General features: G+C 50.7%; 2 protein-coding genes across 2 annotated transcripts; one reads left to right on the top strand and one right to left on the bottom strand.

Annotated features, from left to right (window-relative positions):
• The first annotated feature begins 5,839 nt into the window (after window positions 1-5,839).
• On the top strand, window positions 5,840-12,329 carry LOC107509772 (keratin, type II cuticular Hb6). Its single transcript, XM_016142564.2, has 9 exons — window positions 5,840-6,251; window positions 7,031-7,239; window positions 8,035-8,095; window positions 8,872-8,967; window positions 9,200-9,364; window positions 9,631-9,756; window positions 10,034-10,254; window positions 11,992-12,023; window positions 12,166-12,329. The coding sequence occupies exons 1-9, from the start codon at window positions 5,883-5,885 to the stop codon at window positions 12,327-12,329; spliced, it is 1,443 nt and encodes a 480-aa protein (XP_015998050.2). The 5' UTR covers window positions 5,840-5,882.
• A 5,382-nt stretch (window positions 12,330-17,711) lies between these two features.
• Window positions 17,712-24,286, bottom strand: LOC107509779 (keratin, type II microfibrillar, component 7C). Its single transcript, XM_016142570.2, has 9 exons — window positions 23,903-24,286; window positions 22,121-22,329; window positions 20,989-21,049; window positions 20,763-20,858; window positions 19,989-20,153; window positions 19,597-19,722; window positions 19,099-19,319; window positions 18,395-18,426; window positions 17,712-17,899 (listed from the first exon to the last, which is right to left on the bottom strand). Exons 1-9 carry the CDS (start codon window positions 24,284-24,286, stop codon window positions 17,712-17,714), a joined length of 1,482 nt encoding a protein of 493 aa, XP_015998056.1.
• Between the last annotated feature and the right edge of the window lie 1,101 nt (window positions 24,287-25,387).

The raw sequence follows: 25,387 nt of genomic DNA, 5'->3' as shown, positions 1-25,387 counted from the left end.
GCTTTCTGGAAGTTAAAGTGGTTCATATTGTGAAATACGTCACATACACAAAAGAATTAAAGGTCATGTGCCTACTACCTATTGGAAGAAACAGGACAGACGATAGAACAGATCCTTATGAGCCTCACTCCGATTGCCCTCCTTTCCAGGCGTAGGGATGGTGTTCCTCTCTGGGATTTTGTGTTAAATTATTCCTTGCTTTTCTTTATAGTTTTAACACTAAATTATGCATCCCTAAACCGTACATTACTTAGTTTTCCAGTTTTTGAACTTCATATAAATGGAATCATATTGTGTGTGCATCCTTTTGTGTCTGGTTTCTTTTGTTCGATGTTACTTCCTGTAGCTGTATAGTGTTCATTTTCACTGTGGATTGTACTCATTGTATGAACATGCCACAGTTTATTTATCTTTCTACCCTGATGGCCCCATGGTTGTTTCCAGAACTTGTACTATAAACAGGGCTTCCATGAATATACTTTTCTATGTCTTCTGGTATGTTTGTACAAGAGTTTTTTTTAGGATATATGGTTGTTTTTTTTTAAAACCTATGCAAATAGTATATGTTTGGTGTAGAAAACTGTTTTATGAATATTATTCCAAACTTAAAAGATAATAACATCTCTTAATGTTCATCTTGCTTCATACTAGATACAATACTAAGATCCCAACATGCATTCACATATTTAATTTTTACAATTGCCTTCTGAGGCAGGTATTATTATTCTAGTTTTACAGAGGAGGACACTGAGGCCTAGGGAGGTTAAAAAACTGGCTCAGGTTGTGTGGTTAGTGGCTCAGAGCTGGCACTCAGAGCCTGATGCGTTTGATCCCAATGGTAGGACTCCCATCTACTCATTGTCAGCCATTGTTAGAAATATCACACAGCAGATGGCGTTTGTATATAATACATTAACATACACATACTTACTTCTCCCCTCACTTCAGTATCCTCTTCTGAGCCTTTCCAAGTGCTCTCAGAATTTAGGACCAGAGAATGGAGGAATGCTCACCTTTGTTTGTAGCGAGTTTCTCATTTTAAGAGGAAAGCTGGATACATACCCAAATCATGAACAAAAATGCAAACCCTGCAATATACCAATAGGTACAAATGTTTGGTTGATAGATATATTCCAAGGGCTTGGGCACATAGTAGGTGCTCAATAAATATTTGTTGAATGAATGAAATAAATACCATCTACATATTAAGTGCTGACTAATGGGGCCGTTAAAGCTTGGTGGTTAATCGTATAAAGCTTTCTGGTAGGTTGGGGTGGGGACCAGATGAAGCAGACCAGAGGTCAGGTATTCCTGAGGTTGGGTGTGGGGTGGGGAGATGCTCCTGGCTGAGGCCTGCAGGAAAGATGAAGTGAGAAGATGCATCTTTGGCCAAAGCAAAGTCCTTGACCTGAGCAATGACAGGGTAGTGAGAAAAGCCAGCCAACAAGGGCAAGAATCCTGAAGGCTTTGGGGCTGAGTGGAGACTGGAGATAGAGTTAGAGAAGAAAAAAGGAGGGAGAAGATGCTTGGTCTTAGAACGTTACTCTCCAGGTCCACCTTGGAACAAAAACAGAGACTGGTTTGGGGGCAAGGAGATTGAGAAGGAGGGGAGATTGGGAGAAACAAAGGGAAGAGGAGGGATGTGAAGGACTGGGGAGTCACAATGGGGAGAAGACACAGGGGAGAATGGTGGGGGGACAGTGCAAGGGTGGAAGCACAGAGGAGGAAGAGTTTGATGGGGGAAAGGACACAGCACTGAGGGCAAGATGCAGACTTACCTGCAGAGATGAAAAACCTTGGAACCAGCTTTATAGCAATGAACTCTCACAGGTCGGGGACATGGGCAGGTAAAAGTACAGGGGCTCAGCCTGATTAGTGGTATGGACCTTACCAAGGGCAGAAATCCTGAGTCAGGCTTTATTTTCCCCAGGTCTCCATGAGATCCTTTGGCTCCTTGTACTCTGGTGAGTTCTCAGAGATGATTGGCCACTGTCCCAAGCTGTCTTGGCTGAGGAGGCAGGGCTCTGACTTGGGCCTCTCTTCGTTCAACTCACCAACCCAAATGCCCTGCCTGGTAGCTAGACCTGAGGTCAACTCTCTCATTAACAGCTCAAATGTTGTGTAAATATCCACTCCCTCACACTTCAATTTCTCTTTGTGGAACTTAGTCTGCACCTGCTTTTTGTGAACAAAAAGCACAAGCTGCAAATTTAGAAAGGGCATGGTTCCTTGAATACCTACAAACCTAATGTGCAGATGTTTTGCTATCCTCCAGATGTAGAGCCCACAGGCTGCTTCCCAGCCCACAGTCATGGAGCAGAATCCCAGAGACGACACTGGTCCTACTTCTGACGCCTCTGCCTTAACTGGCTCTCTATCATCACAGCATGTCATAATCCTTTCCTCTCTTGCAGGGACCCTCAGACGCCTCTATTGTCTTCCCACTCTTTGAAATATCTCCAATATCTCCAGGCATATCTTTGCACCAACATTGCCCCACACACCTTTTTACTGAATCCTGTCCTTACCTTTTCCATGGAGCCTTTCTTGCCTTTCCCATCAGACTAGCTGCATTCCACATTGCCCTAGAATGGGCACTGTCAGTAGGCATTGCATTCCTGAGCATCTGATGGTACATGTGAAAAGCAGCCCTCTCCAGACTTCTGGCCTTTCTCATGAATGTGTTTCTGTCTTCCTTGTCATATGAGAAGCTCCAGAATTCATGTTGCCTTCCTTCTCTTATTGCCTTCCTCCCTCCCCTCCAAATTAAGGCAGGGTTCTGGATATGGCAGGGACATATCAATCACAGAATCTCTGAATTCCCCCAACAAGATGTTATTTAGTCATCCTTCTTGGGGAATCTACCTGATAACATCTTCCACAGGAACAGGATGAACAGACAAGAACTTCTTAATGTTAAAACCATCTGATTTTCCCTTTCTCTCCAGGCATTCTTTGAAACAAGATCCACTTGGGCTAAAAGAGGAGATTCCGATCTCCAGATCTGAAGGTATTTTGGTTCACCCTGTCTCCACAAACATGGTGACCACTCCAGAATAACAAGTGTTTCTCTTTTATATAAAGCTTCCCTAAAATGGAGACATAATGCAAGCTCCTGTAGGAAACCATGACTAACTGCCCTCCTTCTGGGAAGTTCCTTCACAACTACAACTTCCATCTGTCTAGTTGCAGGGAAAGCTTGAGTTCTCTTGCTCTCTTTGAAGTACAATTATACTCGGATGGATTATCAATTGCATATCCCTCACCCTCAATCCTAAGATACCCCTGGGCTATTGACCAATCAGGAGGTTTCAGGATCAGGTAAAAAGCAAGATGAATGAGAATGTTATTGATTTATGGCTTGCATTATTATATTACTATTAGAATTTCTGATGGCCTATTAAGGTCAAATAAGAAACACAAATTTTTGAGTTATTTACAAAAAACAGACCTTTTGGACTGTTCAAGTTTCTCTTTTCATCCGGTAGTGTGGTTGCCCAAGGACTGGTGATGTATTCCCTTTGTCATACTGCCTAAGAGAAGAGATTCTCATTGGACCTTTCCTGGGGCAGCTGAGCTAGAGTGAAGATTGAAGGAGGGGCATTTGATTTGGGATTCTTTTCCAGGAAGTAACCATAGCCAAAGGTCTCAGGTCCTCCCTGCTTCTTAGACTGATGCCTACTACTCCCTTCCCGCCACACCCACCCCCCAGGCTGGAATAATAGTAAATGCATTTATTGAGCACTTGTTGTGTGCCAGGTGCTGCAGTTATTTAATTTAATCCTTTCACTAGTCCTTTAAGATAAGCAACCTTAGTGAGAATTTTACATAGGTGGTTTAGGAATGAGTAGGTATATTTCATCAAACCTGCTGATATATGAACAGCAGCAGCAACAACAACAACAATAACAATGTCAAAACACATATCCCTACTTATCCATCAAACCTGTCACTATAACTACTGTAGCAGCAGCAACTACTACCACTAATATGATTACATACTTAGAGTGTGTCCGGCTCTGTTCTAAGTACTTTACATGGATTAATTTTTTAATCCTTACAACAACTTTATGAGATGAGTACTATTATCCCCATTTTACAAATCATAAAATGAGATACAGGGAGGTTAAGTAATTGCTTAAGTTTACACAGCTAGAAAGTGGCAGAGCTGGACTTTGAAAGTAGGCAGTTTGGAATCTGGGTCTGTGTTCTTAACTTATACGCCATGTATTTAAACTTCTTAGTTTCAATCATATTTAGAAATGATTTTGCATAATGACTAAATACACACATACATACACACCAAATACAATTGAAACAAAAAGGTCATGAAATGTCATTCTTACTATGTATGATGCACTCTGATATTTTTTATCTTATTCTACTCTACTTGACTTTGTTCTAATCTAGTTCATTAAAATTCTAGTTGTTTCCATGAGCTGGTCACGATGAGAACTTTAAAAAAAATTGCTACCTCAGAGTGTCCTGCTTTGTAATTATAATAAAGCACTTCTGCATTGTGCTCTGGAGTTTACCAAGCATATGCACATATCTATAATTCTCCAAGAAAGAACTGGAAGAGAAAGGTTTACACCATTACCCGGAGAAGTAAAATACCTTGCCCTCAGATTGCACTGAATTTGTCATGGCAGAGGCTTGGTTCCTACCCAGCCCTTTGGGTTGAAGGCCCACACTATCCATGCTGGATGGACAGTGCACACCAGTATGGATCTGTAGTGGCATCTTCAGCGGTTACTGACAAACTGCTGTAAAGGGAAGGGAGTGGCAGGGTTGGTATAGCATGGAAAACAGCATAGATTCATGGGGGCGATGGCAGGTGGTTGGATGTTTTCCTCCTATGTTTCTATCTAGATTGATCCTATTATATTCTGAGCCAAATGCTGTTCAGACTCATAACAGTGGTGTCTGCCCCAGGCCTTCTGGGCCCTGGAGGAAATGTGGAGGCTTGAGGTGAAATCCAGAAATATTATCTTTGATTGGGGCCTTGTTGGAAAAGGTTGAGCATTCCCGAGGCCAGTGAGCCAGTGTGTGCCCCCTTAAGCCTCATGAAAGACTGTGTGCAAGATTGCCACTGGGAGAATGTGAGTATATAGTGCGTGTGTGTGTGTGTGTGTGTGTGTGTGTGTGAGAGAGAGAGAGAGAGAGAGAGAGAGAGAGAGAGAGAGAGAGAGAGAGAGAGAGAGAGAAAGATGGCAAATATATTGATAGGTGTAGGTGATGGGTATGGGAATGGTGTGGGGTGTTGGGTTCGTGTGGGGTAATTGAGATGAGAGATTGTGTAAGTATTGGGGCTTTGGGAGTGCAGAAAGAGGGCATCAGTGTGAGGGATATCACCAAATGCACCCCAGGTTCCAATCATCTGCTCATCTCACACTCAGTGTCCCTGAGGCCAGTACAATCAGCACCACGGATAGCAGTGCGACGTCATCAAATTGGGTGTGACGTCTTTAAATGGGGCGGCACAGGGGGAGACCCAGCCCCGCCTTTCCCTTCTGTTCCAACCTGAGTCACTGCTCCCCTATCCTCCAATGCCTGAGTTTCCCAACTGTGTATGGGGAGGTTGAGGTGGGTGTGGGGGAAGTGAACTGGTCCTTTGATGATAAAAATTGTGCAGTTTAGGGTAAAAGGCCATAAACATCTGGCTGCATCTGGCTCCCAATTAAGCACATTAAGGGAGGAGCTGGCAGCTAAATAACCCAAGCCAATAAAAGACAACTAATTACTCCTAACCCGTGGACGCATCAGGCTCCCCATATATAAAGGGCCCAAAGATGTCTGAGACGCAAAGACTTCATCCATTGTACGTACCCTCCATTACGACCACTCCCTCCTCAGAGATTCTCGTGCCCCAAAGAAACGCCATGACTTGTGGATCCTACTGTGCCGGCAGCGCCTACAGCTGCGCCTCCGCCTGCGGGCCCCGGCCCGGCCGCTGCTGCATCACGGCCGCCCCCTACCGCGGCATCTCCTGCTACCGCGGCCTCACCAGGGGCTTTGGCAGCCAGAGCGTCTGCGGGGCCTTCCGCTCTGGCTCCTGCGGACGCAGCTTCGGATACCGCTCGGGCGGCGTGTGCGGACCCAGCCCGCCCTGCATCACCACCGTGTCGGTCAACGAGAGCCTCCTCACGCCCCTCAACCTGGAGATCGACCCCAACGCGCAGTGCGTGAAGCATGAGGAGAAGGAGCAGATCAAGTGTCTCAACAGTAGGTTCGCCGCCTTCATCGACAAGGTGGGTGTCCTTGATCACACCCTTCCTGAACCTCACCAATGCACGGGACTCAGGCTGGGCACTGACAGAGAAGTCAGAGGCACAAAGAGCTCAGCCTGCAGGAGCTCCCATTCCGATGAGAGACACAAACACTCACAGGCACTCACACAAGACCCAGAAGGCTCAGATGAGGGTTCAGATAGGCACGACTTGTGGAAGAGAGGTGTGACCTGGCTGTCCTGGGGTACAAGCTAGATCTCAGGAATCGAGGAAGAAAATTACTGCTGCTTCTGAAATCACAGTGGCTTCAACAGCCCCAGGCTGGGGAGCCTGATGTGTTCCTTGGGAAAGAGGGGACGGAGTAGGGGAGGGGCCAAGGTAGCAGAGGTCTTCTTTAGCAGGCCTATGACATCATCTACCTGTTGCCTATCACCACAAACACCAAGCCGTTATCTGAATCTGAGAACTCTGCCTAAGAGGGCCCCTCCTCTGGCTTCAAGGTGAGGGGCTGAGCCTCTACCCGCCTCCTGACCACATGCCGCCTGGACTCATCAGACCGACATAACTCAGTTCACCGATGACAGGCACCTTTGTTCCCACCCCTCGTTCCCATCCCTAAAAAGGAAAGTCTGGACATTGATCATAACCAGGAAATCTAGAAGTTGCCTTGTCTCCCACTGTCCTCCTCTGTCTCACCTATGCTGAGCTCGAGCTTTCAAAGTTTACGTTGAAGCAACGCCCCAAGTTGGCGTTGGGGCGCCAGGAGATAGCTGACCCTTATTCCCCACCCTGAATGGCAGGTGCGCTTCCTGGAGCAGCAGAACAAGCTGCTGGAGACCAAGTGGCAGTTCTACCAGAACCGCAAGTGCTGTGAGAGCAACCTGGAGCCGCTGTTTGAGGGCTACCTCATGACGCTGAGGCGGGAGGCCGAGTGTGCGGAGGCCGACAGCGGGAGGCTGGCCGCAGAGCTCAACCACGTGCAGGAGGTGCTGGAGGGCTACAAGAAGAAGTGAGTGTGGCCAGGAGTGACGATGGGCACAGGAAATGACTTAAGGGAAAGGCCGTTGCATTATACATGAGAAGAATTTCCAAGTGAAGGGAGCAGCCCTGCAGGCCAAGTGGGCAGTGTGTAGCGGCACGATTTGTTCACCTGTGCAATTGTTGCCCAGATGCCCGCCTAGGGGTAGGGCCGCGATGCCCCCAAGAGATACCTCTCTTACTTCAGCCTTCTCTTCTCGGGGCCTGATCACCCAGGAGCTGTCTCCTGCGCTCTGTGGGGAGGAGGCTTCTGCTGTTTTCCAGGCCTTCTCCTACTCACCCCTCAGGCTCCCACCTATAGCACAGAGATGAGATCTGAGCCCAGGTGTCACTCAGGGCTGCCAGGTCCTGGGGCTCTTGGTGACAGGCTGCCTAGGGTGCTGAATGCCAATGGCCTCTGAAACTCACACCTGAGCCAGGATGGACACCCAGGTGAGGGGATGCTGGGTCATAGTGCCCCAGAGAGATGCCATCCACTCCTCGCTGGGTGCCGAGGCCTTACCTGCCCTCTGAGGTGACCTCAGAGCAACTTTGGGACACAGGGCTGTGAGGTCCCAGAAGGTCAGCTCCCCGAACCCCTCAGTTCACAATGGAGAGAACATCGCAGACATATCCCAAATCCAACCAAAAGGTCCCAAAAGGGCTGCCAGGGGTCCGGCTGTGTTGGGAGGTTCCTAGTATTGCCCCCTTCACTGGTATAAAGTGGAGGGGCTTCTGGGGAGATCTGCCCTCCTGTGACCTCCATCTCTGTCCTCTTCTGCCTCAGGTATGAGGAGGAAGTTTCTCTGAGAGCAACAGCCGAGAATGAGTTTGTGACTCTGAAGAAGGTGAGTACCATGGGATCGGGGAGCACAGACACCAGGAATCTCAGAATGACAGACAGACTCTTCCTGGAGAGACCCGGAGGGTGTCAACCTCAGTGTGGGGTGCAGGACCTTGCCAAATCAGGGTGGGGAGTTCCCAGAGGTCATGTCAGGGAAGGTGCCTCTAGGACTTTGACCTAGGGCGATAACCTTGGATCGTCCACTAGTACCCGGCCCTGGGGCAGGAAGATGGCTGGGTTGGCCTCTGGATGTCCTGCTTTACTTCAGAGGTAGTGGCCTGTGGCTTGGGTCCCACGGAGGCTTGGCAGCTTTAGTCTATGCCGAGGGACACTGTCCCGTCTAGTTCTGTGGGATATCCGACCAAAAGGAGGGGCAGAGACCCAAGGTATGGGGGAGAATGGAGTGGAACCAGAAGTAGCCAGGTGGAGCCTTGGGGGAGTGCTGGGGGACAGGGCCGGGTCAAGGTGGCAGAGCGGGTGTCAGTCTGGGCAGGCTTCCTGGAATAGGGGGCGATAAACTGAGAAACGGGAGGGTAAGCCATCTCGGGTGGGAGGTGGGAAAAGCTGGTGGCCCTTCTTTGGGGCTCAAAGGGGCTTGTTCTCAGAAGGCAAGGAGGTTGTGAGGCCTATCCCGGGATGGTCAGAAGGAACAGAGGTGGAATGGGACTAGGAACACTGGTGTCCTTTCCCCGCGGCCTCCACGATTGGGTGGGAAGAGAGAAGAGCTTGGGCTGACAGCCACCAGGGGTCCTCAGAGCTCAAAGACCCTCACTTTTCCAGGATGTAGACTGCGCCTACCTGCGCAAGTCGGACTTGGAGGCCAACGTGGAGGCCCTGACCCAGGAGATTGACTTCCTGCGGCGACTGTATGAGGAGGTGAGGGGTCAGGGTCCAGGCTTAAAACTGACAGCTGGCCTGGAGAAGAGGGCTTTGGCCAGGGGCTGGAGGGAGACAGAGATTTGGGCAGGGGGCTGCAGTCCGTGAGGGTGTCAGAGGGTGCAGGGGCTGGAGACCAGGGCAGGGCTGAGAAAACTGGGTATATGTTATGGTGGATGAGGCTGTGGCATAAATTAGATCCTTCCACCTACCCACCCCCCACCATCTGCAGGAGCTCCGTGTCCTCCACGCCCACATCTCAGACACCTCGGTCGTCGTCAAGATGGACAACAGCCGGGACCTGAACATGGACTGCGTCATTGCCGAGATCAAGGCTCAGTACGATGACATCGCTAGCCGCAGCCGCGCTGAGGCCGAGTCCTGGTACCGCAGCAAGGTGAGTGGCACGGGACACCTGCCTCCTAGACGTGGTCGTGATAGGGATACGAGGTACATATCAGAAAGGCTTCTTTTGTCTGGGGACGCTGATCCCTAGGGATGGCAACACAAGGTCAGTCAGCTCTCAGGCTGAGGTGGCAGAGCGCAGCTGCCACGGCGGGTTGCACAGGCCAAACACTGCACCACCTGCACTACCATCCCTGGCATCCTTATTGGGTGGCATGTCCAGCCCTGAGCCTCAGGAGCATCTGTGCTTCCCCGCAGTGTGAGGAGATGAAGGCCACGGTGATCCGGCACGGGGAGACCCTGCGGCGCACCAAGGAGGAGATCAACGAGCTGAACCGCATGATCCAGAGGCTGACCGCCGAGGTCGAGAATGCCAAGTGCCAGGTACGGGTCACCTGTGCCCTAGACACCAGACAGGCTGGGGCCTCGCTAGGGTCCCACGGCATAGTGTATGCCTGCCCAACGTGGATCTCGGCATTCATTCTCCAGCCCATTTGCATGACTAGAGCTGCGGGTTGAGGTCACTCAGGGAGACCCAGGTGACGAAGTGACAGGCCTGTTCCTGGGTGTTCCCAGCTGGCTGGGAGAGCCTGGACACACTCAGGAAACCAACAGAGAGACCCAGAGAAATAACCCACCTCGTTCTCTTCTGGGTCGCCAGAACACCAAGCTGGAGACTGCAGTGACCCAGGCTGAGCAGCAGGGCGAGACGGCCGTCAGCGACGCACGCTGCAAGCTGGCCGAGCTGGAGGCCGCCCTGCAGAAGGCCAAGCAGGACATGGCCTGCCTGCTCAGGGAGTACCAGGAGGTGATGAACTCCAAGCTGGGCCTGGACATCGAGATCGCCACCTACAGGCGCCTGCTGGAGGGCGAGGAGCAGAGGTTGGTATCATAGCCAATTTTCTCTCCAAAGCCTGCCTGCGTCCTCGTGTGCCTTCTCCCTCACACTCTTGGCATCACTCCTCTGTTGTCCAATTATCCTCATAATGCAGCTGGACAGGTAATTTGAGTAAATCGTTTAGGCATGTGTCTAGTGCTATCTGAGTCTCTCATGCCCACGTTAGATGCTGATCTGGGACTGGTGCCTTTGTAATTCTGTTCCTCAGAGCCAGGTGTTAGGCTGTAGTAATCGCTGTGCTTGAGAAACTCATCCTGGTTTTGGGGCCACCTTCCCTCTATAGTGCCTCTGCCTTTCCATGCCCTCATTGCACATGTCCCTCAGGATCCTAGCTCTCTTCTCAAGTTTGGCCCTGTCTCAGCCCTGGGAACATATTTATCCCATAATGACAGGTTTAACAGGTTTCTTTTAATTTTTTTTATTAGTCGACACATATATTTTAACTATAGGAGTACCCCTAAGTGGTCTTCCATTGCAGCAGGTAGGACTGAGTGTAGACAGGTAGCAGAGACCTGTTCCATGAGGCTGCTGTGTCCTGCTCTGTGCATTTTTGCCTATTGTTTGCTTTGGGGGCAGGAGGAAACACATTGGTCATTCAGCCTTTCTATGGCTGGAGGGGAGCTGAGCAGCTCCTATGAAGACATACCCCAGAATGTTGCCCTTTGGTTCTTATCCAACGTTGGTCAGATTCTCACACCCCGAGCCTTCATCTTCTTGTGTACAGCCAAGGTCTTGGCTCTGGGCAGAGGGGAGTGGATGGTGAGGAGGATGCAGATGGAGCATCCAGGGATCATCCTGTGTATTGGGGAGATGCAGACACAGGTTTGGTACCTGGAATCAGAGTGATAAAATGGAGAGATCCACAACAAATTCAAGTAGTTGCACTGGAGAGTTCAGAGGCACTGGGGCTCACTGGGCCTGGGGAGTTTCATTAATGAAGAATTCTGAGAGGTAGAGTTTTTTTATGACTGAATTTGAAAGTTAGAGAGAGACATGTGGAGATGGCACTAGAAATCGAGGGGCCCACCCCTCTGCCACACAAGGCACTTGAAGTGAACTCAGAAGATTTGGTGTGGGTGCCCTAGGAAACCTGAGTGTAGGTGATTAGATGGTAGGGCTATGAATTCTTCTCACATCTCAAGCTGGTTTTGACAACTCTGCTCTCACAGGGACTCCCACATGTGTCCCTCAAGGAGACAGAGGTGTAGGCTTGGAGGAGTTAGATGTCCTGAATTATAGCCTTGCCTCTATCACTGGTTATTTCCTCTCTCTGGGCCTTAGTTTCTCCACCTGCCAAATGAGGTGATTGATGTGGATGGTTTTTGAACCTGTTCTAAATGGCCTCTAAAATCCCATTCATTTATATACTAACAGAAACAGTAGCAGCTAACATTTCTGAAGTGCTCACTGTGTGGCAGGCACTAGGCACTTTTATGCAAGTTTGATTTCATCCTCACAACGGATGGAGGAGTAGATGTCCTCATGAGGAAGGAGATGGAGGGAGGGTAAATCTGAGGTTGCTCAGCTAACAATGGGTGGAGAGCATGACACACCAGGCCTTCTGTCTTCAGAACCCACATGCTGGTGACCCCCTCTCCTGGCTTCTGGATTAGCCCATTTATTGCCCACAAGGAGGGCCACAGGTCTTACTTTTTGCTTTGGCCGGGTGGGCCCGGCTGCTTTTCCACAGCACTGACCAGTCTCTTTTCCTTTCCCAACAGGATGTGTGAGGGCGTTGGCTCCGTGAATGTCTGTAAGTAGCTAGAGCCCTTACACCTCTCTTTCTGGGTGCTCCCAGTGCCTTTAGGGAGGGGGGGGCATTTTTTGTTTGCCCCAAAGCCAACTGGCTGTGGCTGTGCCTGATGCATGTCTGGGCCTGTTCTCCCCTTATTCAGGCGTCAGCAGCTCCCGCGGTGGCGTCGTCTGTGGCGATCTCTGCTGCAGCGGTACTGCTCCTGCTGTCAGCACCAGCGTCTGCAGCGCCCCCTGCTGCGGCAACGTGGTGGTGGGCACCGCCAACGCCTGCGGCCCCTGCTCCGGGGGCTCTAAGAGGTGCTAGAAGGCTGCAGCCTCTGCCAGCGCGCATAACCAGCATCCTCCGCCCAGCCAGGACCATGCGCAACCGCAACCGGAACGCCCCTCCTGGTGCTGCCCCACACACACCAGCCCCTGGCCTCCTAAGAACCAGTCACCAGATGTGTACACTCTGCTCATCCTCCCTATCTGCTCCCAGTGTGTGCCATCCCCCCAGGCACCCTGAACCTTGGGGAGGCTGGGGCAGCACCTTGGTCTCTTTCTGTAGCCTTCCCTAGTAGTCGATTTGTCGTCCTGAAGATACATCCTTCATTCCGCCTTCTGTTTTTTTTTTTTTTGCTGGATTCATTGGTCCTGCTTGACCCATTCACCCAAGCTTGGAGGAACAGGGCAAGCCCCAGGATCTCCCTGTCTGCACTTCCTGGGAATCTGCCTGTGCACTTGAACCTGTGGAACAGAGATGGGAAATACTGACGGTGGTTTTCCTGTAACTCTGTGAAGGACATGATCTGTGGGAGAGGAGAGCATTCCCTTCCAGGGCTGCCTGCAGAAGCTTCTAAAAAGCCAATGACTCAATGCCAGCAAGTTTGTTTGCCTTTGTTTCACTCCGTGTTTCCAATAAACTAATTGTTAGCTAATCAAACCTGGTGCCTCAGAGTCTTGAAAATGCCAGGGTCCTCCTGTGAGAGGTGCTCCCTGCCAGAGATTTCCTCAGGACCACTCCACCCATTTGTTTATTTTTCAGCAGATGAAAATGACTGCAGTAGATGCTTCCCCTCTGGTTTGAGCAACCCAAGCCTTGTGAAAACAGGAGAAGGCTCACGGAGGCAGGGAATCTTGTGTGGTCATGGTTTCTCTAGACCGAGTTTTCTCAATTTCAATGCCATTGTCATTTTGGCCTGGAGAATTCTTTGCGGTGGGGCTGTCCTAGGCACTGCAGGATGTTTAACAGTGTCACTAGCCTCTGTCCACTCGATGCCAGTACTACTCCCTCAGCTCCAATTGTGACCACCAAAGATGTCTCTAGACATGGCCAAATGTGCCCTAGGGGTTCTCAGCCAGGGAGCTTTTGCTCCTCCACCCAACCTCAGGGACATTCCCAGAGGGAGAAAGTGCACAAGGAAACGTGTGATGGTGAGAACGGAAGGAAGGCGCGTGAGACAGTGTGGTGGAGAGGAAGAGCTTTGGGTGAGAGTCAGGAGAACGAGGCTTGTAATTCGCAGTCCTGACTGCCATTTCCCAAATGTGTGACTTTGGAAAATTGCTTCTACCTCCTGAGTTTCAGTTTCCTTAGCTATAGAATGAGGGGAGTTGGACTGTATTCCTAAGGTCCCTTCTGGTTCCCTAAGTGAGATTGTATATTTAAAAGGGTTATGTTAATACAACCTATGTTTCAATGCTGGTTCAGTCATTTACTTGCTTTGTAATCGTGGGAGTAAATTCTGTAAATCTGGGAGTTCTGCTTGGGCTGTTGGTCAGGGTGTATCGGTCAGGGTGTATCAGTCAGGGTCTATTCAGGAGACAGTAATTTGAACATGTAAAGATTAATGTAAAAATTATTAACTATCACAGGAAATTGGATTAATGACAGGTTGACTAGTAAAAAGCAAGAACTCTAAAGAATACAAAAGCTGCAGAGATAAAGAGCAGCCTCTACCCCTAGGCCTGAGAGAATGCATCTAACGAGGAGCCTAAGCATGTCACCTCCACCACATTCTGTTGGTCAAATCAGTCACAGGGCCAGCTCAGACTCAAGGGGAGGGGAAATGGGTTCCATCTTTGAGGAGAGAAGTGGTATGTACAGAGAGGAATAGCTGGGGGCCATTTCTAAACATAGCTACCATAAAAGGACTAAAGGAAACAATACAAATAAAAGTTTACAGTATAATATGGCACATAAACGATACTCAAAAGTTGCTATTTATTATTGTTGCTGTTGTTACTATGATATTATCACAGCACAGCATTTCTAGCCTCAGAATAGTAGGAGGCAGAAAAGGGTGGTAGAAAAGGGCTGGGGGCCTGGAAGTCTGGAACTTTAGTTTTTATGTGTGTAGTTAGACCTCTTTAGCTTAGAACTTCAGTTACCTTATCCACTTTTTGGGGTGACAACCAGCCTACTGAACAAGCAAGAGCTTCAGCTGCTGTGCAGGGCAGGTACTGAAGGACTACTACTCTGGGTCCTGTCATCACCATGGCTGGCCTTATCTTGTCAGCACAGAGGGATCTGACATCTAGATAGCTTATATTCCTCAATAGTGAGCAGGAAGGAACCTTCCAGAGAAAAGGCACTTGGTTCTCTGTGAAGCATGGAAGCCTTCTTTAATTGGCCCATACCACATACTTCTGCAAGATGATGGGGAAAGTGACTGGAAGGAAGTAGAAATTAGAAATGATCTTGGGCGAAGAAAGCTTTTATAGAGTGGAGTTGGGGTTGAGGTAGGAGGGGGCAGTGGAGGAGAGTATAGAAATGAAGAGCTCATTTTAAGTTTCTAGAGGGCACTGGAGAGCAGTACCCATCCTCCCCCATCAGTCTTGGGGTCTTATTTGATTTCTTGATGTTTCCATGCTCCTCTAGCCCTGCCTCTTCTAATGCTATTTTCCATGTCTAGAACACATCTCTTCCTTCTCGTTAATGCCTTACTTATGTGTGTGTTTTGCTGTAAAATGTAAGCTTCATGGAAGACAAGCATCTTAAACTATTTTCTTCACTTACATGAACCTGAATTTTTATAACAGTACTTGGTACATATTAGGTACTCAATAATTATTTGTGAATGAAAAACTCCTGGTCTCCCTCTAGGTCTCAACTTTTACGTTACTTCCTTCAGGAGGTAACCAGATGTCCCTGGTCAATAATCCTCAACTGTGCTTCTTCCTTCCTCCTAGTACCAAAGCCCAGGCTTCTTTGCAGTCACATCTCTCCTTGATGGAGAGGTGGCTGTGGTGGCAGAGGAGGTGGGGCTCAGGGACTTGGAACAGGAGGCTCTAACAGGTGGAGTGTGCACAACATCAGTCTTGCCTGGTCCCTTGAGCTGGTAGGGTGGAAGGAAGGCAGGTCAGCTTCAGAGGCATGGATTCTCCCTGGGCTCTCGCAGGTTGCACCTGGATGACTTCCAAGGCTGGCAATCCTTACTGTATTCCCCTTAAACCCATGAGAAGGGAGTGTTGCAATCCCAGAGCAGAACTCAGAGTCCCAGAAGATTCCATGGCTTCCTGTGGTTCTCTTCCAAAGAAGATAAGACTTAAAAGGCCCTTGCAGAGCCTCTGGTCCAGCCCTCATTTGACAGGTATTCAGGGTGCCCTGAACCAAAGCAAGGGAGGAAGATGGTGGGCAATGGGGGAATGGTAAGAGGCACCGAGTCATCAATCAGAGCCAGGTACGTATGACTGGTGTGCTAAGTTCAAGAGTCTGGACTTCATCCTGAGGGCAATGGAAACCCACTGAGAGGCCGGACTTAGGTTTTGTAAAGATCTCTCTGGCTGCTATGTAGTGTGGATGAGAAGGGGTGAAAAGCAGGACTCCAACCAAGATGGTGGTGGCCGGACTGTGGGCGGCAGCAGCAGGGAGAGAGGAAAGAGAAGGATTAGAGGGGTATTTAAGAGGTATAAAAAGAAAGTACTTGGGAATTAATTAGATTTGAAGGTGAAGGTGCAAGCATGGATAGAGTATAGGTTCAGATTTGGGCAACTGTGTTGATGATCTTGACAGGGGAGATAGGTGGTAACTCAGGAAAAGAGGGTGGGAAGTAGTGAGTTCGGCTTGAAGGTCTGTTGGGTTGAAAGGGTCTCTAGGACTGCCAAGTGGAGATGTCTTGTAGAAACTGGGGCAAGTGGATTTGCAGCTGAGGAGTGAGGTCAAGGCAGCAGGAGAGTCATCAGGACTCTGAAACACAGTTGGACTATTTTAACCAGGGAGAACACTACCATGATTGTAAATGAAGGCAAGAGACTGATATGATTGCTCAGGGAACAAGTGCAGAAAGGTGAGAGAAGAGCAGTGAGGTACTTTAACATTTGAGGGCAGGGTTTTCTGGGTGAGGGATGTGAACCAGAGAGCAGGACTTCCTGGGGGGAACTGAGAGCCTGGTTTACCCAATGAGGAATGAAAGGCCAGAGACTCTGGACCTGGGAAGTGAGAGGGAGAAAGGGCAACAGGTGGCAGAGGAGGCTTGGGTAAGGAGCTGAGAAGACTCTAGAGATTTCAGGAGAAAATGAGGGAAGGTGATGGGTCCTCCTGCGACAGCATGGTGACATGGGTAGAAAGGTCAGGGCCTGGAAGAAGGGTGGTCAGTACTGGGTCTGAGGTGGGGCTGGGCAAAGAAAGGAAAGAAGAGGGTCAGTGAGAAAGAAATGGACTGCACAGAAAGGGGGTTAGGGCCTGAGGAGGGCTATTCTAGCCCTGGTTCTTCCAGAGGAAGGTTAGGGGCTTCTCAAGTCTTCCTCCCAGGAGCTCTCGGCCTCTTCCTGAATAGAACACAGGAAAAGTCAGGCTATGTAGGATGCAGAGGAGCCACCTTAGCCTTGAGATTGAAGCTCTGAGGAATCTGAGGATGAGGGCAGTGAGTGGGACAGTCATTCAGAAAGCAGTGGGTAGATGGTATCCTTTTACCAGCTAAGGGGTTTTGGAGGTTGTCCTGGGTGCTGAAGACATATGTGTTTTGTGGTGGAGGGGGCAGAGCAGGTGTCAAGGGTCTCATGTTCTTTTGCTTGATGGGCAACAGTGGGAATGGGGTGGTGTGGGGCCCATACTGATACAGGGTAGCCAACTGAGGTGGCTGTTGGCAGTTCTGGAGGTTGCTGTTGTGGCGCGCGCGCGCGTGCACACACACACACAGCCTTCCAGAAGATTCCATGGCTTCCTGTGGTTCTCTTCAGAACCAGTCAGAGGAAAAAGTTTCAAACTACCCTAGACTGACCAGTGTGACTCAGGTGGAAGGTGCTGTGAGCACAGTCAGCACTACCTGGCCAGGGGAGGATGGCCTATTTGGGGTTAGGTTCTGTGGGTATCCAGGTTGAAGAGGGGCCAGAATGACCCTATCCTCAGGTCATCTCACTGAGCTGGGGGTGCTCACTAGCTAGGCTTAGTCCGAGAAGGCAAGACATCATAGCACACAAAGCGGGTCCTCCAGTTTATTGGAAAAATGTAGGCAAGGGGCCAGAGAGGCAGGGGAGGCAGTCCAGCAGTGCTCCTACCAGGGAAGGAGAGCCCAGAGAAGCCGGCAGAATGGAAGTGTCCATTCCAGGCAGCAGCCCCTTCCAGTTGGACAAGATGCGTAGAAGAGTGGCTGATGGGAACGAGCTGAGCAATGTATTCTCAGAACAGAGGGGGAAGAGCTACGGAGGCACTTTTCTCAGCTGGGGCGGAGGTAGTGGCACTTGGCAGGCAGAAGGGGCTTCTCTGGCTCTAACATCTCCCTAAGCCGCAGGAACCCGGTCCACAGGTCGTGTTGAGCTGGCAGCAGGGGGCGCACATTCCAGTGCTCACCGCCAGGTTCCCACTGCAGGGGGCGCTGCAGGCGTTGCCCACCACCGGCCGGGAGCCGGACACACAGAGGTCCCCACAGACAACCCCGCCCCGCGAGCTGCTGACACCTGCGAGAACGAGGGCTGGGTCAGGAGGCCTGGCTGGTGGCCACTCCACCCAGCCACCTTCCTTTGGCTTCTGTGATCTGTCCAACCTTCCAGGGAAGGACTCAAAGAACTTTCAGTTCTAGTTCTGTAGGTGTGGAAGGAACCTGAGCCTGGGAGCCAGGAGCCCTGGGTTCTGGCCCTGGTTCTGCATTGTGATCTTAGGTAAGTCCCTTTCTTTCTCTGGGCTTCCTCACCTATACAGGGTGGGGGTCATAGTGAGTGACACTTAAAGCCCTATATTGCAGTGACATATTATTATTCTTTCCCTCCCCAACCCCATTCATGCTGTGAGGTTCTTCCTGCAAGCTAACCTTAGTCTCTCCTGCTGCATAACCACTCCTATTTATCAGGGAGGAATTATTGGCCACACTCTTCCCAGTGTCTCTATATATTCATATCCAGGAAATTCTTGTTGTCCAACCTAAAATTTCCCTTTTCAGGTCTCAAGATACTTACAGACATTCACAGCTCCAACGCCTTCACACAGCCTAAGTGGGGAAAGGTGACGAAGGGCAAGGAAAAAGAGATCAGAATGAGGTTCTCAAACTTCCTCAAGGGCTGGAATGAGTCCCGTTAGGGCTATCTCTTGTCTATGTTTATGCCTTTGCGGAACTTTAAAAAGTATCTTTCTGGCAGAGCACACTATTTGGCAAGCAGGGTACAGGCTGGATGTCACCTCTCACTTGCCCCTCAGCTGACTATATCTTTGTGCAGTGCCCAGTCTGAAAAACCATACCTGGGATGTGTACATGAGTTCAGATTTAGGAAGGAGAATGTTCTCTTGGGCAGTGACAAGAAGCCAGGTTAAGTTGGGCCAGCAGCTCCACCCTAAGGCAAATGACTGCCTAGAATCCAGGGAGGGAGTGGATCTTGGAAGAGCTGAGGATGAAATAACTTGAGGATGTTCTGCACTAAGAGGCAAGGTGCCTAGGTTCTAACCCTAGAAAAGCCTTCTGCTCTCAGTGACTCTAGACAGCAGCTCTGGCCTTTGTTTTCCTCTCTGTGCTATGCCCAAGGTCCAGGCCTTTGGGATCTAGGATCCAAAGACCCCAGAATCTAGCTTGGGGCCAGTTCTTTGGACTGAGACGGGGATAGGGAGGAATCAAAGGTGGGCAGATCTACAAAAGTGGATTTCTCGGAGAAGCTGGGTTGGGCCTCACCTCTGCTCCTCGCCCTCCAGCAGGCGCCTGTAGGTGGCGATCTCGATGTCCAGGCCCAGCTTGGAGTTCATCACCTCCTGGTACTCCCTGAGCAGGCAGGCCATGTCCTGCTTGGCCTTCTGCAGGGCGGCCTCCAGCTCGGCCAGCTTGCAGCGTGCGTCGCTGATGGCCGTCTCGCCCTGCTGCTCAGCCTGGGTCACTGCAGTCTCCAGCTTGGTGTTCTGGCGACCCAGAAGAGAACGAGGTGGGTTATTTCTCTAGGTCTCTCTGTTCGTTTCATGAGTGTGTCCAAGCTCTCCCAGCCAGCTGGGAACACCCAGGAACAGGCCTGTCACTTCATCACCTGGGTCTCCCTGAGTGACCTCAACCCGCAGATCTAGTCATGCAAATGGGCTGGAGAATGAATGCCGAGATCCACGTTGGGCCAGCATACACTATGCCGTGGGACCCTAGCGAGGCCCCAGCCTGTCTGGTGTCTAGGGCACAGGTGACCCGTACCTGGCACTTGGCATTCTCGACCTCGGCGGTCAGCCTCTGGATCATGCGGTTCAGCTCGTTGATCTCCTCCTTGGTGCGCCGCAGGGTCTCCCCGTGCCGGATCACCGTGGCCTTCATCTCCTCACACTGCGGGGAAGCACAGATGCTCCTGAGGCTCAGGGCTGGACATGCCACCCAATAAGGATGCCAGGGATGGTAGTGCAGGTGGTGCAGTGTTTGGCCTGTGCAACCCGCCGTGGCAGCTGCGCTCTGCCACCTCAGCCTGAGAGCTGACTGCCCTTGTGTTGCCATCCCTAGGGATCAGCGTCCCCAGACAAAAGAAGCCTTTCTGATATGTACTTCATATCCCTATCACGACCACGTCTAGGAGGCAGGTGTCCCGTGCCACTCACCTTGCTGCGGTACCAGGACTCGGCCTCAGCGCGGCTGCGGCTAGCGATGTCATCGTACTGAGCCTTGATCTCGGCAATGACGCAGTCCATGTTCAGGTCCCGGCTGTTGTCCATCTTGACGACGACCGAGGTGTCTGAGATGTGGGCGTGGAGGACACGGATCTCCTGTGGGGTGGGAATGGGGGTAGAAGAAGAACAATCAAGTTATCTGAGATTTTCCTCACCTGCTGAGGCCGATGCTTATCATCTTTGGCCCATTCAGAGCTAAAGTCTCTTGTTCATAGAGAAAATCTCTGATGAAATTGCATAACTTTCTGTCCAGATAAGAAATATCTTATAGAAGAAAATGCAACTACTTCTCTAATGCTTGCTTCTGGGATTGTTTAGGCCCATGTGAGCCTAGGAGGCTTCCCTTCAGCCAGCTTGTTGTGGAAGCTTCCTCAGGGGTTAGACCCTGTGTTGGGGCCATGCCACATTCTCTTGGACCTACCACAGAGAGGATGGCTATTGGCTGCCAGAGAAAATCTAGGTCAGAGAACATGAGGGTAAAGCTGCGTGGTGCTTCTCGAGCCTCTGTTTTGGGTTCCTAAGGCACGGCTCTCTGTCCTAGTAACTGCCCTCTCTTGTCCTTTACTAATTCTGTCCCTTCCGATTTTCCATTCCTCTGCCTTCCTTCTCTCTTCTTGCTCTTTCCGACCGTCTAGCCTTGAGCCTGGCTTCCCACACTAGCTGGCTTGTGGGGTCTGGGCAAAGGTCAGGCTGAGACCCCCTTACCTCCTCATACAGTCGCCGCAGGAAGTCAATCTCCTGGGTCAGGGCCTCCACGTTGGCCTGCAGGTCTGACTTGCGGAGGTAGGCGCAGTCCACATCCTGTGTGGGGGCCAAAGGTCTGTACAGCCAGCTATCCTCGGGAAGCTCTGAGGGCATGGCTGCCATGATGCAGGGCAGAGAGGATGGGGTGGCTGGGGACTCAGGGTGGGGCTTGGTTTCAGGCACTTACCTTCTTTAGAGCCACAAACTGGTTCTCCGCTGTGGCCCGAAGTGCAACTTCTTCTTCATACCTGAGGTGGGCAGGGAGAAAAAGAACCCCATCTGAGTAGCTCTCAACTTGGCCACGAAGCAAGTGTGCAAACAAGCCTGATTTCTAGACTGTCCTTGCTCATCCCCCTGCCTCCAAAAGAAATGGGGCAGGCCAGGAAGAAATTAGGCTGCTGCTACAGGCTAGTGGGATACACTGGAGAACTGAAACACCTACCCTCACATCACCTCTGAGCTTTTCAGTGGGAGTGGGAGGGTGGGATGTGGAAGCTGTGTGGTACGTGTGTTTTTTTGGTGGGGAGGGCATGGGAGGTGGCTGTTTTCTTACCCAGGTCTACATTGACCTTTCCTCTGACCCTTCCTTTTGCCCTTGGCTTTGTCCTAGGTAGTGGGACCTCCTCTCTGTCATTTCCCTCCTGGGCTCAGCCAAAAAGAGTCGAACCTGCCACTTTTTCCTGCTCTGTGGGCAGGCCAGCTCAGAGCCAGAGGCAGGGGATATATATGGTGGCCTGGGAAGTCCATGGCTGACAGCCTTACTGTAAAAAGTTGTCCACCCTTCAAAACCACATTCCTTTTGAGTACCCAGTGTACACCCTTCATATCATGTGTCACACTTGGTAACTGAAGGTCCGCCTGTGACTATGCCACACCTGCCTCCCAGCACACTGTAAACCTGACAAGAACAGGGACTATGTCTACTGGTTCCCCCTGAATCTCCAGAACCCAGTTCATTGTCTGGCTGATACCTGGTAGACACTCAGAAAGTGTTCGCTGAGTGAAGGACTAAACTTAAAAAGAATACATGACTTTGAGGAATAGACTCAAATGAACCAGGAATATTAATTTTTCGGGGGTCCTAAGAGAAGAGTCTGGTGGATGGAGAAAGGGAGAGAACATCCTTTCACTGACCTGCTGGCAGGAAGGCAAGGTGAGCTCTATGCCCCAGGGGCCAGGAACCACCCACAATACCTGTGTGCCTTGAGGGAAGACAGTATGGGTTCTTCCTTGTCCTCAGGCAGAGATCCAGCCAGAGACTCCCCTGTGCTGGGAGTTTCCTTCAAGCCCTTTCCTGAGCCAACCCTTCCTGCACTCACTTTTTCTTGTAGCCCTCCATCACCTCCTGCACGTGGTTGAGCTCTGAGGCCAGCCTCCCGCTGTCGGCCTCCACACACTCGGCCTCATTCCTCAGCGTCATGAGGTAGCCCTCAAACAGCGGCTCCAGGTTGCTCTCACAGCACTTGCGGTTCTGGTAGAACTGCCACTTGGTCTCCAGCAGCTTGTTCTGCTGCTCCAGGAAGCGCACCTGCCACCCAGAGACAGAGCCTGAGAATATCCTTTTACAGGGTCAGAGGGGAAAAAGGGGTCCCAGCACCAGGACCTGCAGGCTCTCAACTCTGATCGAATTATCTCTGGCAGGGGTATGTCATCTCTCTCAAAACCACAGCAAGGCTTACTCAGTTTACCATCTGCAAGCCCTTCCTGTGAGCTAACTTCAGTCTTTTTAAGGCAATTTGCCTAGTGTCCTAGAAAGTGCTAAACCATGCTGAGTCCAGACTCTGCTGCCACTTGTTAATCATATGTCTTTGGGCACAGCCCTTAACCTCTCTGTAGAGTGACTGCCTCTCTGTGAAGGTTTAATGAGCCCTGGTACCAAAAGGCACCTGCATGCTGAAGGACTTCTACACTAAGTCATGTGTGATTGTAAGCATGCGAATGAACAAGTTAGTCTTTTTAGAAAGGCAGACTGTAAATGCCGAAAAATAAAGGATGTGCCAAATTACTGAATCCTTGCAACAACAATGTAGTTGGAGCTCTGTACTCCAAACCCTTCGCTTTACAGATGAGGGATAGAAGTCCCATCTAACTGCCTGAGATCTCATAATGGAAGAGGAAGAGCTCAAACTCTCATCCACTGCCCTGGGGGGTGGGGGGAGGGTGGAAAGCACTTCTTCTCTCACTATAGAAATTATTGACTACAGGGCCCAAGGAAAATTTCACCTCTACCTCCTTGCCACAAGGTTGGCCCACTACCCGCTTGTGGATCCCATCATCTAATAACTTTGCCATCTTTGGTAAGTCCTTTCTTATGCTATCCTTTGTCTCTCATGCTGTTAGGAGTTCCAGATTTTTTGGTCCTTCCTGGTGGGTATATCTCTAGTATGACTTCTCTCAAGATTGGCTCTGGAGTGCTCTCTTTGGCCCCAGAACACCTTCTTCATCAGCTTTCTCCCCTGGCCCCTCGCACCACAACTACGTGGTAGTTGCCTCAATTTAGTGGAGAAGACAATGGCAGACTTGAGCTGGATACCAACATCTGCAGATGGTTTCGACTGTGCCCATAGGACCCTGGAGAGTGGAGACTGTCCATAGCTCATCTAGATCCTGAGCTCCTGGTACAGTGGCTTGGACAAACCACTCTGGCCCTTGCTCAGTGGCTAAGTAACCTCTGGAATGGAAACAGCTCTGCATGATCCACCACCATGAGATTCTCTCCACATAGTCTTCCAGTATAGCACTCACTAGCCCTGCCCTGGACTGAGGGAGGACCTCCTTGCCATGGAAACAGCTATTTGGCTTCAGATGCATTGAACACCCACGTGGTGGCCCTTTGCTCGCAAGATGTTATTGCTCAGCACTGCAAGTTCTGCCCCTGGTTATGCTTATGTGTTTTCAGTTTGTCTCCCCCTTCGGACTGGCAACTCTTGATTCTATTCTTGTCTTTCTGTCTCTCTGTTTGTGTCCTAGAGGTATACTGTCTCTCTCTTTGGACTGGGAGCTTCTATGGGTAAGTGACTGTCTCTGACTCCCTCCTCATTGCCCAGCCTGGCTCCTGTGCATGGGTGGAATTCAGGAAGGGTGTGATCAAGGACACCCACCTTGTCGATGAAAGCGGCGAACCTACTGTTGAGACACTTGATCTGCTCCTTCTCCTCATGCTTCACGCACTGCGCGTTGGGGTCGATCTCCAGGTTGAGGGGCGTGAGGAGGCTTTCGTTGACCGACACGGTGGTGATGCAGGGCGGGCTGGGTCCGCACACGCCGCCCGAGCGGTATCCGAAGCTGCGTCCACAGGAGCCAGAGCGGAAGCCCCCACAGACGCTCTGGCTGCCAAAGCCCCCGGTGAGGCCGCGGTAGCAGGAGATGCCGCGGTAGGGGGCGGCCGTGATGCAGCAGCGGCCGGGCCGGGGCCCACAGGCCGAGATGCAGGTGAAGTTCCTGGGGCCAAATCCACAGCCCACATTGCTGAAGCTACAGGTCATATTGGAGATAGGGAGGTGTCTGAACAGTGGAGAAACTGGCGGAAAATAGAGCCAAAGGTCTGTGTTCCCTGGGCTGTGGCGGGCCCTTTTATGCAGCAGGGGTAGCTGGCATTAAAAGGGACAGCAAAGAGACAATAGCTACATTTTATTGGCTTGGCATCACCCTGGCCTCTTAAGAGCCAACCTGCTTGCCTCTTCAGTGTAGCTGTGTCAACAATCCCAGCCACAAGCCTGTTTCATCTTCAAAGCCCTTTACAAGCTTCCTCATGGCCTTGCCCTACCAATTGCTACTACAAGTGGAGAAGGGAGACGGGCTCCTGGAAGCATCAATTGGACTTCACGCTCCAGTGCAGGGAATGGGTGCTGTGACCTGAGGTGCAGCCTGCTCTCTGTATCCTTTTCTGGAAGGAGCGAACCTGAGCTATGGGCCCTGGCCTATGACCTGGCGTCAGGTGGAGTGGTTGGCCTGTCCCAAGTTGGGGCAGCATCCCAAACAACCTCTCGTTCTAGGCTTCTTTGCCTTCCCCTCTCTCTCTGAAGCATGTCCCTTTCTTCACTGTCAATATGAGCCTCTCCTAACCTGTTCTTACCCAGAGCTCAGTCAGAAGTGGGGGTGGAGGTAGAGAATTTGGAAGGCGTGTGGTCCATGCACTTAGGGAATTTCTAGGAACACAGAAGCCATGGGACATCAGCTGGGACATGGGAGAAACTGAGTCAGAGAGTTCAGGAGAGAATCAGAGCCATTCTTCAGAGTTCTGGGCAACATTGCTGATGGGAAAGGTTCAAGAATGTGAGTGTGGAGTACCTTAGAGCTGCAGGAGTTGATCAGGAAAGTCTTCTTGGAGGTGGATTTAAGGAGGACTGGGGTGGAGTGGGGATAGTGTTGGGAGGAAATAAGAAGTCTGATTTGGAGAATAGACTGTGTAATCATCCTTTCATTAATTTAGTAAATTCTTCCTGAGTGCTAATGATGCGCTAGACACTTGCCAGGTCTGGGAATCCAGCAGAGACCCAAGGTGTTTGGAAGCAGGAGAGGGTGACGTACACATGGGGTGCCAATGTTTGGCTAGTGGGGGAGGTGGAGAAGACACAGGCAGAGGG

This window comes from Rousettus aegyptiacus, unplaced genomic scaffold (assembly GCF_014176215.1).
Source record: "Rousettus aegyptiacus isolate mRouAeg1 unplaced genomic scaffold, mRouAeg1.p scaffold_m13_p_2, whole genome shotgun sequence".
Lineage (NCBI taxonomy): Eukaryota > Metazoa > Chordata > Mammalia > Chiroptera > Pteropodidae > Rousettus > Rousettus aegyptiacus.
Note: the sequence above shows the minus strand (reverse complement) of the source record. Positions and strands in the feature narration are given on the sequence as shown.